Below are 12870 nucleotides of genomic sequence, written 5' to 3'. Positions count from 1 at the left end.
AGCCACTGTGCCTGGCCCCTTTATTTGATAATTTACACATATATTCACACATACGTTTTTGCCCAAAACTCTTTATTTCAAGATGACGTTTCTGTGGCTATGTGTGGTATGTGGTATAAATCTCAATCTATGGTTGCACGAGGGGCATTTTCCTTCTCGTAAGTGCAGTCTAAACCAGTAGGAAGGAGGTTTAATTGCCAAAACCAGTAAGAACTTGGGCACTGTGGGTGCTACAGTGGGCAGGTGAACGAGGACCAAGGAGAATGTCTAAGAGGCCTCTAGCCCTGCGCTCGGTGAAGACAGGACAGAAACAAGAGCATACATACCTTGGAAGTGTGTGTCCTGACATACTCGTACAGAAAGTTCTGACAGGTTCTTTCTCCCTGGGAAGTGCAGCACATGCCCCAACACTGGCTCTGCCAGCGTGCCCATCCCAGATGTGCTTGCTTTGTGCACACCCACACCCAACCCCCTGCCCTCCCATATGCTCTTCTTTGTGTCCAGGTAGGCCCTGCCCTCAGGCAGCAGCTTCTGAACACATTCCTCTTGGCACAGACAAAAGAAAGTACTTTGTCTGTGGAATTCAAGGCTGAGCCCTGAGTTCTAGCACAAGAAGACCACTGCAGTCCAGAGATAAGAAACTGGACCAGAGGCAAATCATGAACAGAACCTTGGGAGTAAAGAGAAGGGGTTTCTAAGATGGAGAGAGGAGCGTGGAGCCAGTGGGATGTGGCTTCCCCAGGTTGCAACCCCAAGGAGTCTCTGGAAGCAGCACCAGTTCTGATGGGAGAGCAGAAGAGCTGCCATCCTCAGTCAGGGTCCGAGTCAGGGTCTGAGGAGAGCTGCTGCTCCATAGTCTCGCACATGGCATCCTGCAGGGACGTGAGATGACCCCGGGGACTCATCCCCATTGGCTGGATGACTCTGTTCCTGTGGGGAAAGGTGCAATGGGGCTGGGGAAGGGGCCCAGTTGGCCAGGCAGGGGTCCTGCTCACCCCTGGCTGCTACCTTCCTCTTCACCAAGTAAGCTGCTCTCATTTACGGGGGAAGCCTGGTTGGACCTTCCGTTAATTGGGCCCAAATCCTAACTGCTACCTCATGGCTTTAAGCAGTTTCTTAATTTAGACATCTAAATTGGTCTTAAGCAGTCTGTTCATTTGGACACTGGGCCATCTCCAATAAGTGTAGCAATGTTAGACCATCTCTTTTTTTTTTTTTTTGAGACGAAGTCTCACTCTGTCGCCAGGCTGGAGTGTAGTGGCGCAATCTCAGCTCACTACAATCTCTGCCTCTCAGGTTCAAGTGATTCCCCTGCCTTGACCTCCCAAGTAGCTAGGACTACAGGCACCCACCACCACGCCCAGCTAACTTTTTTTTGTATTTTAGCAGAGACGGGGTTTCACCATGTTGGCCAGGATGCTCTCGATCTCCTGACCTTGTGATCCACCTGCCTCAGCCTCCCAAAGTACTGGGATTACAGGCGTGAGCTGCCATGCCCAGCCTTAGACAGTCTCTTTAATTTCTCTGGGCCTCAGTTATCATCTGTAAAATGGGCACAATACTGATCTCAATACACCCATCCCCTGGGGGGATTTCCTCTAGGGCAAGTGATTTCAAACATCAGCAATGCAACCTAACACCAGGATCCTAAGCTCTCCTCTGATCCTACCTCCTGGGGCTCACAAGACAGGATGTGGGTCAGCTCTCCCTTCTCCCAGCTACAGGCCCCTCCTCATCATGCCACACACCTGGAGAGCTTGTCAAACATGGTCACCAGCTTCATGGCCTCGTGCTCCTTCTGCTCCTCCGTCATGCCCTCCATAGGGTTAGGCGGCTTCTCCTCCACCCTCCCGGTCACCGGGTTTATGCTGTTTCCCAGCAGGTGGAATGTGGGGAATGCATTAGTGACTCTCCAGGACAGGAGGCAAGCCACCTCTTTTCCCAGTGGGGCGAGGTGGGCAAGGCAACTGCAGGAAGAGGCCTCCCTCCAGAAGCGGCACTGGTAACCAGCAACTGCCACCTGCCACCTTCTGGTATCCCAGATAGCACTTAGGGACAGGTGCTTGATTCTGGAAGGTCTTGCCCACTGGTCATCCTGTCCCACCCTACAGTGGTCCACATGGATGTCGAAGCAGGGACTAGGGGCTTTGAGTGGAGACCCGAGGGGGTGTTGGGGGCACACACCTGGCCTTGGCTTCCTTGTACTCGTCTGTGTCTGTGTCCTCATCCTCCGAGTACTGGCCCTCAGGCCGGCCTCCCGCCATGAGGCCCCTGGCAGCCAGAAGGCCAGCAGCATTCCCATAGCCTGTGTACTTGATGAATCGGGGCACTAGGGGGCAAGGCAGAGGTCAGTGTGCAAGCCTGGCTGAGGTGGGGGCGCTGGGACCCGGATCTCCATAACTCACCACTCTCAGAGCACAGGACAAACAAGAACTCGGCGGCCACTCTCTTCACATCTGTGTCCAGGTGTGTCATGAGGCGGACAAGCTTGTTTCGCAGCATCTCCCCAACCTCAGGCCGTGTCCTCACATCCCGCAGAGGGGGCAGCACCTGGGGAGGTGGCCGTCCCTAAGCTTGGGCTTGGTCTGTGATCAGGGCCGAAACCACATCCCCCAGGAGTGCCAGCTCCTCAGTCTCATACCTGGGCCTTCAGGAACTTCCTGGCTGGGCGGTGCATCCGGGCACATTCGGTCAGCACGCTCAGCACGGGAGCTACGCTCTCCTTCAGCCTGTGTGTCTGTAGAGGAGCCTCTGTCACCGTGGCTGTGCTCCTGCCTAATTTGAGACTGGCGCAGAGTTACACCCCCCACCGCCCCTTCCCACCAACATACACAGCAGCTGGTCCTGGTGGCACAGGTTTGGGAAGAGGCCCCTCTGCAGTTAGTCAGCAGAAGGCCAAGAGTGGGTGGTGGGTGTCTGTGTCACTTTTGAAAAGGACGGGCACAGAGCTTCACTCAGAGGTACTTGTTGTAAGCTTGGTGACTTGGGAGAAATAACTGCTTTAAGTCTAATTACCTCAACTATAAACCAGGGCTGGGAAGAAAACACAAAGCAATTAAAGCTTTAGACTGGCACACACATTGCCCTCAGATGTTGGTGGCAAAAAGAAACGAGAACCGAATCCCCACTCTGGGTACTTCATGGACAGAGAGCAGGGAGTTCCTGACCCTCCTAGCATAATGTGCCTGGACCCCAGCACCAGCAGTGGCAGCGACAGCGACAGGCACAGACAACCCCCCGGCTGTATGTCCAGTGCCAGCTCCCTACCCTGACTGGCTCTCACGCACCATGTGTGTCCCCTGCTTAGGCAGGTAGATTCCCGAGAGGTCTCCTAAATCTCGGTTTATTGTGCTCCAGCCTGCTTTCTGCAAGCTCCTGGAGGATGGTTAGAGCCCTAGCTATCCAGATGCCCTGTAGTGCAGTCACAGGAATCAGAGGGAAGCTTTGATCTGAGGTTCCTATGGGTCTCCTCAGGATGTTGAGGGACAGCTATGCTTGTAGTCAAGGGCTGCCTGTGTCTGAGAGTTAAAAGCAGGGACTTGGGGGCTTCTCAGGACCACTCAATAAAGATCCACAAAGATTTAAGAAGTGAAACCTTCAAGTGTGTGGAAGGTGTCCACATGCTTCTCATGAAGGAAGGGTCTAGCTTGTTGCCAGGCTGGACCACAGAACAGCCGGAAGAATCGCCTGTATCACACCACCAAGATGATTTCCACTTACCAATGTGGCCAGTGGAGAAGCACTGACCACAGCTGTGCAGGAGAACCAGTGCCAGAGCCACTGGGGGAGCCTGTACAGCCATCCCCAGCCTACCTGGTGCAAACGCTTCTCTAGGAAGATGAGGAGGGCACGAATCACATCCATATTCACTCCCATGAACTCCACGGAGTCTTCGTGTGGCTCCAGGGTGAGGAGAACATCCAGACACTTGAGAGGCAAGTTCCCCAGGAGGTTCACTGCGTGGCTGAGGACAGATGGAGGTGGGGGTCTCAATAGGGCTAATCCCTCAGCACAGATGCAATCTTTGTGCCCCCACTGAACCACACATTACATGAGCTGGCGTCTGAGGCCCAAAGGGGCGGCACTGGGGACCAAAGCCAAGGGCAGGGACTGATCTGAGAGGCACTGCCACTCAGCTGTACAGTGGGGTCCCCTGGGGAAGTGGGGGCTGAGACACCCTGCCTCCCCTACCCTGTCTGGGCCAAAGCGCCAGACCATCTCTGGAAACCACACCAGCCAAGGGGCAGGTGGACCAAGAATGGGGACAAGGAGCCAATGTGCCCTAGTAAATACCACACTGTCTGTTGCCACTACCCAAGGCCCAGGTGGCACATTCCTGCCCCCAAATTCATGGCTGTTGTCCTGGCCACATATTAGAAGCACCCAGTATTCTCTGGAAACACACCGATGTCCAGTCTCACTCACCCAGACAAAGTCAGACCCTCTAGGGTGGGGCCTGGGCTCTCAGGTGGTTCTGGTTCACAGCCAGGGCTGAGGATGACCATCTAAACATGTGGACACACTTCCCTCCCAGAAAAAGCCCCATCCTCACCCATGGAACTCCTCTGTGCGGTCTCCAGCAGTAGCAATCATCACACAGTGCCGGAGAAGGGTCCCCAGGTGTCGGTAAAGAGCAGCGTCTTCCTGACCAAAGAAAGAAGGGTTCCTGTGAGGAGCCCCACTCATCCCACTGCTGCCTGCTGAGGCTCTACTGTCTGTTGCACTCCAGAACTGTGTGGCAATGACTGTGCACCTCCTGTACTGCACACTTGGTCCCCTGGGGTCTCCTAGGTGACTCTGGCTAGTGCTGGGGGCAAAAGATGACCACCGCTGTCTTCCTAAAAACTCCATGAGTATTCTTCTAAGAGCACGTCCCTGATTAGGAATGTTAACACACACCCTTGGGATGAAGTCACACTCTTGTCTCAGCCCCACTCACAGCCTCATGGTGGAGGATCTCTTACAGTCTCCCCGGAGAGCACACAGCCCCCTGCCAGGCAGCAAGAGCCAGAAGGGGCCTCTACTTCCCTCAGAATCCTCCCCTAAGGTCCCAGCCCAGAACTGGCATCTCCTTGGCCTTGTCCCAACACGCTGGGAGGTCCTGTTCTCTCCATGTCTGACACCCAGAAACCTGAAGGTACCCAGTGGGAAGCAGGTCCAGGAAATGTTGGAGCTGAGTTGAGACCCATCCATGGGTTGAGGTCAGGGCTCACCTCGTCCACCTCCCCCTTGATGGAGTCGAGGGTGATGTTGAAGAGCACTTTGAGGATCTCCATGGCCCGCTCAGTCTCTTGGGAAGGAAGGAGCTTGGGTGGGTTCCCTTCAGGAGTCACCCCCAGCGTCAGCTCCAGTGTGTCAGTCAGCAGATGCACTCCTTTCAGCTCCTGAAACAGCTGCTGGCGCACATCGGTGCGGAGTGCCGTTAGCAGGAAGAGGAGCCTCAAGTCAAAGAACTGGACATCGTGGGGGAAGCTCCTCTCCCGGTACAGCCCCACACGCTCTGTGAGCTTCACCACTAGGCGGGCCTCTGCTGCCAGCATCTGTGCCACAGGGCTGCTGAGCACGAGGTTGCACAGGCACTTGAGGGACTCCAGTACAACATCCATGTCGGGGGAGTCTGGGACGGACCCCTCAGAGCCAGAGATGTCAGCATAGCAGGCCAGTGCCTGCAGGCTCTGGCGGCTGGTAAACGGGTCCAAGCAGTTGCGGTCCCGGGACAGGATTCGGACACTCTGCAGCCAGGTGACCCGGTGGGAGGGTGGCAAGCCCTGTTCCAGGACGGAGACCAGCAGCTCCGCCAGTCTCTGTGGGCAGGGAGACGAGCGGCTCCACCAGGCCCCTCTTCCTGGGGCCACCCGTCCCTGTCCCTTTACCCCTCGGGCCAGCACCCACCTTCCGGTCCTCCTGTTGAGCATCATCAAACGTGAAGCTCTGGGAGTGCTGCAGAGAGAACGAGTGAATTCAAGTCCACAGAGGGGCAGTATCCGCGCCCGCTGACGGGGGGCGGCCTATTGGCCTCTAACTCAGGCAGCAGCCACTGCTCAGAAGGGGTGGCAGGGTCTACACTCGCCCCCATCCCTACACACCTGCCACCCAACGGGTGCACCCCAGACACTCTCCCCCCAACACTGCATCCCTGACGTGCCACCCCCACGCCGCCGCGTCCCCTCTGCTTGCTGACACAACCCCTGCCTCACCCACACCGTCCCGACCACCCGCGCACGACCCTGCCCCACCCCCTCCGTGCCCGCCCCCCGGCCTCAGGCGGCCGCTCACCTCCTGGTTGTACGACCGCAGAGCTTCCATAATCACATCCTCCTTCCCCGTCTCCACGGCTTCTGCAACCGCCCGGGGCTCCATGGCGCCCCCGGAACCCGGCGCGGGGAAGGCGGGACGGGCCCTTCCTCAACCTTTCCGGGCCGCAGTTCGCCGGCCCCGCCCTGGCCCAGAAAGCCCCGCGCCAGCGCGCGGGGGAGGCCGGGACGGGACGCGGCGTCTGGTGGCGCTTCAAGGGGGCGCGGCCTGAGGCAGCACTGGCGGCTCGGAAGACCCGAGTCGGGCCAAGTCGCCCTGAACCGGACTGATCCCCCTCCTTGTGACCGGGGCTTCTTGGGCCGGAATTTCCAACAGGAAAGGATCTCAGCCCCCACCGCGCCCTGCCACACACACAGTGACGCCCCTCGAGCTCCACAGAACCGATGGGATGTAGACGGGAAAGCCGAAGTGGAAAGGACTTTTCAGTCCCGGGCCATTGGGTTCGTTAGGCGTTTGCTGGGGAATGCAAGCGAACGGGACTCCCAGGCCCCTGCCTTTGTGGAGCTTATGTTCCAGAGGGGAAGGCAGACAAGGAAAAACAAAAGGACATGAGGCGGTCACAGGGCTGTGCTTCAAAAGAAGCAAAAGGTGACTGCTGGGCTGCAAGGGCTGTGAGGCAGTGGTGTTTTTGCTAACACTGGACGATGGGAAGCGAGCCGGGAAAAGACTGGAGGAGCCACTCCAGGCAGAAGGAGCAGCACTTGCAAAGGTGGAAGGGCCGTGAGGGGCCGAGAGAAAGGGGAGCAACGCAGTCTGGCCTGGACTCAGTTCCCTCTTGACAAGCAAAGATCCTGCGTGTCCGTTTCAGTGGCCATCAGGAGGATTCAGTGACGCACAGGAAGCGCGGTCCACTGGCTCTTGTAACAAGTGCCCGGGAGCAAAGGCGTCTACGGCCCCCACTCCCCGTGCCGCCTCCCAGTCTCTTTCCCTGCTTCACTTTCCTGTAGCGCTTTCCGCACACCTGTATTCGACGCGGCGCGCACTCGCAGGCACTAGCGAGGCGCCGATCTCCACTTGACAGAGGAGGCACCCTTGCCCCCTCCACACCCAGGGCTCCTCGCGGGCTTCTGCCCGAGGGGCCTACTCCTCCCTCATGACCCGCCTGTGAATCCTTCCTAACCGTTAGGACCTAACGCATGGCAGCGTCTTTCCACCACCATCGTCTTGGCACTGAGCAAGCAAACGGCCCCGCCCCGCCCCACGTTCACAGGAACAACAAACAAACGTCACATCCGCGGTGCTGCTGTAATCCCAGCACCTTGGGAGCCCGGCAGGCGGGGGCTGCAGTGAGCTGAGATCGCGCCACTGCCTGGGCGACAGTGCTGAAAATAAGTCACAGCGACGCCCATCGCTTCCGCGACCCCGCGGTTCCCCACCCTCGGGCCTAAGCCGGAAATCAGCGAGCCCGACGCCATCTAGGGGCGTGGTTGGCGCGGAGGCGGGGCCATCGCTGGCGGGGGGCGGGGCCGGAAGCCCGTTCCCCGTGACTGCGCCACGTCTGAGGCGGCTGTGGCCGCGTCGGTGTTGGCGTCGAGGAGCCGGGGCAGGGCACGATGGCGGACTGGGCTCGGGGTGAGCGCGGGAGAGCGGAGCCGTTGGGGGCAGGGCCGGGCCGGAACCGACGCCGCTGCCTGTAGAGCCGCGTGCGCCTGCCTCTGGCCTCGGCGGGGAGGACCCTGTCAGGGGGGCGGATTCGGATCCTTCCGGGTCCCAGCAGGGCCGGGTTTCGGCCAGCACTGCCGCTAGGAAGGACGGCGGGCGGGGCGGCCCAGCAGCTCCAGCGAGGGCTCGCGCAGCTGCGGGGTCCCCCCACTCCCCGCCGCTCCCTGTGAGATCGTTTTGCATGGGTTCAGGGTGAGCGGGAGTCTCGGCATTCGACAGGTCCCGAGGCCAGGCCTTCGGAGTAGGCTGTGCTCCGCTGGTGTCCAGGCAGGCCTCTGCTAACTAACTTGGGCCTCGGTGGCCCCATTTCCCCTCCTGGAGCCCGTGTTCTTCTCTGCAAAGTGGGATATTGATGCCTGTCTGAGTTATGATGAGTAAAGGAATTAATGAACAGGAAGTGGTTGGAAGGACGCTGGCATCCCTTCCTTAACGTTGAAGCTAGGGAGAAGGTGGTTCTCACCCACCTGAGGTGACAGAAATTCCTTATCACCTGGCCCAGCCTGTCACAGGCCGGGCCTCTGCAAGCGCTGTGCCCTGGGTGTTGCAGGAAGCCCTGTGTGGGATGCAGACCAGGGATCACGCTCCTGGTCGACCTCAGCTCCCATCTCGCGGAATTGGGAACTTTGCTCAGCTGTTTTCTGTGCGGTAAAGGGCCTTCCCAATGTTCTGTCCTGGTTCCTTGCCACCTCTTCAGGACCCAGCTCAAAGGTCGTCCCTGCAGGAGCCTTTCTGCTGCCCTGCTGGGTACTTTTCCCAAGTCTTTCCTATGCTCTTAGCAGAGTTTACTCTTTTTCTATAAGAATGGGCTCCACATACACAGATGGCGACCTCCCTGGATGCAAGTGTCACATCTTATTAACATCCCAGAGCTGGGCCCAGTTTTTGCTACACAGTCTCAGAAGGTGCTGGTTGGACTGAACCCACTGTGGGTGCTGGCCCATCCCCACCTGGATGTGTACACAGGACACGTGTTCACATGACAGGCCCTTGCACACATCGTCCTTTATGCAGTCTCTCTCACATGTGCAAGATTCACCTGCTGGAACCTAGGTTAGGGCCCCTAGATTTCTGACTCACCCAGTTGTGGTTGGAGTGAGAGGGGTCAGAGGCCTCGCTCCCCGATGGATGCAATCACTCAGCCCCTCTCTTTTCTCAGCTCAGAGCCCGGGCGCTGTGGAAGAGATTCTAGACCGGGAGAACAAGCGAATGGCCGACAGCCTGGCCTCCAAAGTCACCAGGCTCAAATCGGTCAGTGGTGGTCTGTCCTCTTACCTCCACCTGGTGCCCTTGGGGAATGGGGATCAGAGGGAAGGTAGAGGGCCCAGAGGAGTTTCAGGCAGTTTGCCGTCCTCCTCGTTCGATTCGTGGCTGTGCTCACCTGCATGAGGCCCCAGCTGACACCTGGACCTTCCTGCTGCTGCCCCACTGTGTCTGGCAGAGTTGTTGGCAGGGTTTGTCTGGTCTGGGAAGGGTGAGTGCTGTATTATGTGTCTGCTCTGGCCCAACCCTGCCCTCTCTGTGTGCTGAACAGCTCGCCCTGGACATCGATAGGGATGCAGAGGATCAGAACCGGTACCTGGATGGCATGGTAAGGGCCCACGGTGTGCGCGAATCAGTGCCCTGCCCCCAGCACTACCTGCTACAGAGCTTGCAGTGTCTCCTTCAGCACTGGTGCGGGTGGGTGGTCAAATCACCACTTCTGTGTGATCTTGCCGGGATTCTTCCCTTAGGACTCGGATTTCACAAGCATGACCGGCCTGCTTACAGGGAGTGTGAAGCGCTTTTCCGCAATGGCAAGGTCCGGACGAGACAACCGGAAGCTTCTATGTGGCATGGCTGTGGGTCTGATTGTGGCCTTCTTCATCCTCTCCTACTTCTTGTCGAGGGCAAGGACGTGAGACAGTGGGAGCTGGTGTCTGTGGGTGCCAAGGGCAGCCATTGTCTTCCCTGCCTGGCATCTTGGGCTCCAGAGGACTTACCTGCAAAGTACTCCTTTGAAATTATAATCGTGGGCCAGGAATCCTTTCTGTGTGGCAGGAGGCTGCGGCTGCCTGTGACCTGATGAGCTCATGTTGGCTGGTCCCATGTGTGGAAGGGACTCTTTCGGGGAAACCAAGGCCCAGCCCCTCCCCCCTTCCCCAGATGCTAGAGACACAAGCAGAGCTGGGGCCGCAGCGTGTCTGGAGGAGCCAGGTCTGAGCAGAGCAACTGTTGAATCCCAGGCGTGGCCACCTGTGGCCTGCAGCCTTTCTCCCAGCTCTTGGGACGCTGACATCTGAAGGCTCCACGGTCGTGTCCTTGTCTGGATGAGGCCATGTCTGTGATCCAAGGTTCCTGGAACTGACACAGGAAGGGGCTGTGAACCCTAAGTGGGTGCTATCTCCTCCAACTGAGGCTTCTCAGCCTGGAGATGGCAGTTACTCCTGGCCATGGTTGCTGAGCACAGGAGACCAGTGCGGGCCACCCTGCTGTGAGTTCTCTGTGCCTACTCTCCAGTCCTGCGGATGAAGTGAGACCCCTGGGGAGAACGGGTTGTGGATGAAGGAGTGGACTGCAGCCTTGGCCTAGCCACTGGGTGGGATCCTTCTGGGTCCTGTGACTGTGTATCCAGGAGCAGAAACTTGTATTCTCAGGATTCAGAATCTACCCAGCACCAGAGATGTGTTTTCAGAAGAACAGACCTAGAAATGGGCCTCTCTGGCATTTCAGAGTCAGGCAAAGCAGGCAGGGCCGGGGAGCCATTGTGGGTCTACACAAGAAGGTTCCTGAGAGGCTATCAGTTGTTGCCATCTAGCTTGCTGGTAACTCTGGCGCCTCTGCCAAGCCCTGCCAGACTCCTCTGGCTGTGATGGCGTTCTGTGCCATCCTCCTTGTCCCCAGCCTCTGCAGGATACCCTCCCTACCCACCTCTCCCTGGGCCTTCCCTGTCCACTGGGCTGGGCTCATGTTCAAACAACTAGACTGGCAGGGCAACGGCTTTTCCCCACCCCAAGATGAGGTCCTTGCCCCCTTGGCCTAAAAACACCTTTAAAGCTCTGTGCCCTTCTCTGTGCTGTTCCAATCTTCTGCCTCCCAGTCATTCCCTGGGGACTATGGGATCACTGTCCCGCAACCTGTGTGGCCACACTGTGTGTCCTGTCAATCCAGAACTGCCTCTGAGCTCCAGGCTGACCACAGATGAGCCACAGCCTGGTACCTGCAGCCCCACTTTGCTCACCCTTCCCCTCCCCTCCTTCTTCCTTCCACACAGCAAGCCCACCTTTCTCCATGCACGCTCACCATAGCCCCCTTCCTTGTTACCTGAGCCCTCCTTTGTACCTGGCTGAGGCTGTCAGCCTCCTGGAGGAGTGGGGTCCACCGTCTTCCCCTATGCAGTGCGAGCTCACTTCTCACCCAGCAAGGTGGACTCACTTGCCTCCATGTCTCTGGGGCTTTGCTGTTGCCCTGAAACCTAGCTGGGCTGGTGCTTCCCCCTTCTCGGATGTCCCTTTGCAGGCGCCTGTCGTTCCTCAGGCACCAGTGTGCTTGTCTGCCACGGCGAGCTCGTCAGGGGCTTGTACCCTGGTCTCCAAGCATGGTAGCAGCTGCCTGCGTTGGGTCTCCATCTGGTCACTGCAGGTGCCAACCCTTTATCTCCCATATTTTCCTGGGCCATGGAGGGCTGACCTCCATTTTGGGGAATGTGGTTGAGCTGTGGTAACCAGCTATACCCCAGGTGCCCTTCCCATGGTGGTACCCGCCCACCTTGCTGATGTGAACTAGGAAGTTAGGCTGCATCTCGGACTGGCCTTCGCTGGAGAGGTGCTTTGCTGTCTCGGAGTCTCAGTCACTGTGTTCCCTCCCCACCTGTCTCCATGGCTGTTAGCAGCCCTCCCAGGTAATTTGGGGTCTAGGCTGGACTTCCTTTGTGGTTTGCTTTTCTGCTTCTCACTCTTGTTGTATTTTTTTTTTTTTTTTTTTTGAGACGGAGTCTCGCTCTGCCACCCAGGCTGGAGTGCAGTGGCTGGATCTCAGCTCACTGCAAGCTCCGCCTCCCGGGTTCACGCCATTCTCCTGCCTCAGCCTCCCGAGTAGCTGGGACTACAGGCGCCCACCACCTCGCCCGGCTAGTTTTTTGTATTTTTTAGTAGAGACAGGGTTTCACCGTGTCAGCCAGGATGGTCTCGATCTCCTGACCTCGTGATCCGCCTGTCTCGGCCTCCCAAAGTGCTGGGATTACAGGCTTGAGCCACCACGCCCGGCCTCTTGTTGTATTAAGAAGGATTCCATAAAGGGAGAGTGGCAACCCTGCTGCTGCTGTGCCTGACCAGAGTTCTTGAGGGGCCCTGACCCTAACCCTCCAGCTCAGCCCTGTGCACCTGACCCTGTAAATGAGTGGGGTTTGCTGACTATAATCCCTGACACCAGTAAAACCAAAAGGAGTCTTGGGGGCTCAGTATGAGAGCCAGGGTTACACACTCTGCCAAGTAAGGACAAACTGCTAGGCTGTATCCCATAATTTCAGGATGAGAAACGTTAATAAAATTTTGTGGTACACATAACCTCATTAAGAACTAATCACGTGGTCTCTGTTGTCCTGATTTCCTTGGGATTTGAGGGAATTTTGTCTGCAGCTCACCCTGGTCCATAGGCTGGCCATGGGCACTGGTGCTGTAAACCCTGTCCCTTATTCACCCCCTCAGGATTGACTGGGCAGAGCAGCCACAGACTCACCTGAAAGGGGCCTGCCCTCCACACCTGTGGGTATTTCTCGTCAGGTGGGACGAGAGACTGAGGAAAGAAAGAAGACACAGAGACAAAGTATAGAGAAAGAACAGTGGGACCAGGGGACTGGCACACTCAGCATGCGAGGACCTGCCCCGGCGGCGGTCTCCGAGTTCCTTCAGTGTTTAT

At 57.6% G+C, this 12870-nt stretch overlaps 2 protein-coding genes across 5 annotated transcripts; one reads left to right on the top strand and one right to left on the bottom strand.

The window, feature by feature from the left end:
* Window positions 1–55: 55 nt before the first annotated feature.
* On the bottom strand, window positions 56–6442 carry RIC8A (RIC8 guanine nucleotide exchange factor A). Of its 4 annotated transcripts, none has more exons than XR_012422831.1 (10): window positions 6277–6442; window positions 5893–5940; window positions 5214–5804; window positions 4553–4644; window positions 3814–3964; window positions 2642–2775; window positions 2406–2568; window positions 2185–2329; window positions 1749–1868; window positions 56–930 (listed from the first exon to the last, which is right to left on the bottom strand). XR_012422831.1 is itself a non-coding variant. In XM_065527716.1 (10 exons), the coding sequence occupies exons 1-10, from the start codon at window positions 6358–6360 to the stop codon at window positions 810–812; spliced, it is 1611 nt and encodes a 536-aa protein (XP_065383788.1). In that variant the 5' UTR covers window positions 6361–6442; the 3' UTR covers window positions 56–809. The 4 variants fall into 4 exon arrangements, 2 of the variants coding, with proteins under 2 accessions (XP_065383788.1, XP_005576756.3); XR_012422830.1 differs by having other exon boundaries at window positions 2406–2550; XM_065527716.1 differs by having other exon boundaries at window positions 2642–2737.
* Window positions 6443–7791: 1349 nt separating this feature from the next.
* BET1L (Bet1 golgi vesicular membrane trafficking protein like) lies at window positions 7792–12534 on the top strand. Its single transcript, XM_005576700.5, has 4 exons — window positions 7792–7887; window positions 9134–9225; window positions 9509–9565; window positions 9708–12534. The coding sequence occupies exons 1-4, from the start codon at window positions 7869–7871 to the stop codon at window positions 9873–9875; spliced, it is 336 nt and encodes a 111-aa protein (XP_005576757.1). The 5' UTR covers window positions 7792–7868; the 3' UTR covers window positions 9876–12534.
* The last annotated feature ends 336 nt before the right edge of the window (window positions 12535–12870 follow it).

Source organism: Macaca fascicularis, chromosome 14 (assembly GCF_037993035.2).
Source record: "Macaca fascicularis isolate 582-1 chromosome 14, T2T-MFA8v1.1".
NCBI lineage: Eukaryota > Metazoa > Chordata > Mammalia > Primates > Cercopithecidae > Macaca > Macaca fascicularis.
The sequence above is the reverse complement of the archived record's forward strand: the minus strand, read 5'-3'. Positions and strand labels throughout refer to the sequence as shown.

Coding starts and splice junctions, on each gene's coding strand:
- RIC8A (XM_065527716.1), bottom strand. CDS start 6,360: ATGGAGCCCCGGGCGGTTGCAGAAGCCGTGGAGACGGGGAAGGAGGAT. Junction 5,941..6,276: donor TGCGGTCGTACAACCAGGAG/GTGAGCGGCCGC, acceptor TTCTCTCTGCAG/CACTCCCAGAGCTTCACGTT. Junction 5,805..5,892: donor CTCAACAGGAGGACCGGAAG/GTGGGTGCTGGC, acceptor CCCTGCCCACAG/AGACTGGCGGAGCTGCTGGT.
- BET1L (XM_005576700.5), top strand. Junction 9,226..9,508: donor AAGTCACCAGGCTCAAATCG/GTCAGTGGTGGT, acceptor TGTGCTGAACAG/CTCGCCCTGGACATCGATAG. Junction 9,566..9,707: donor ACCGGTACCTGGATGGCATG/GTAAGGGCCCAC, acceptor TTCTTCCCTTAG/GACTCGGATTTCACAAGCAT.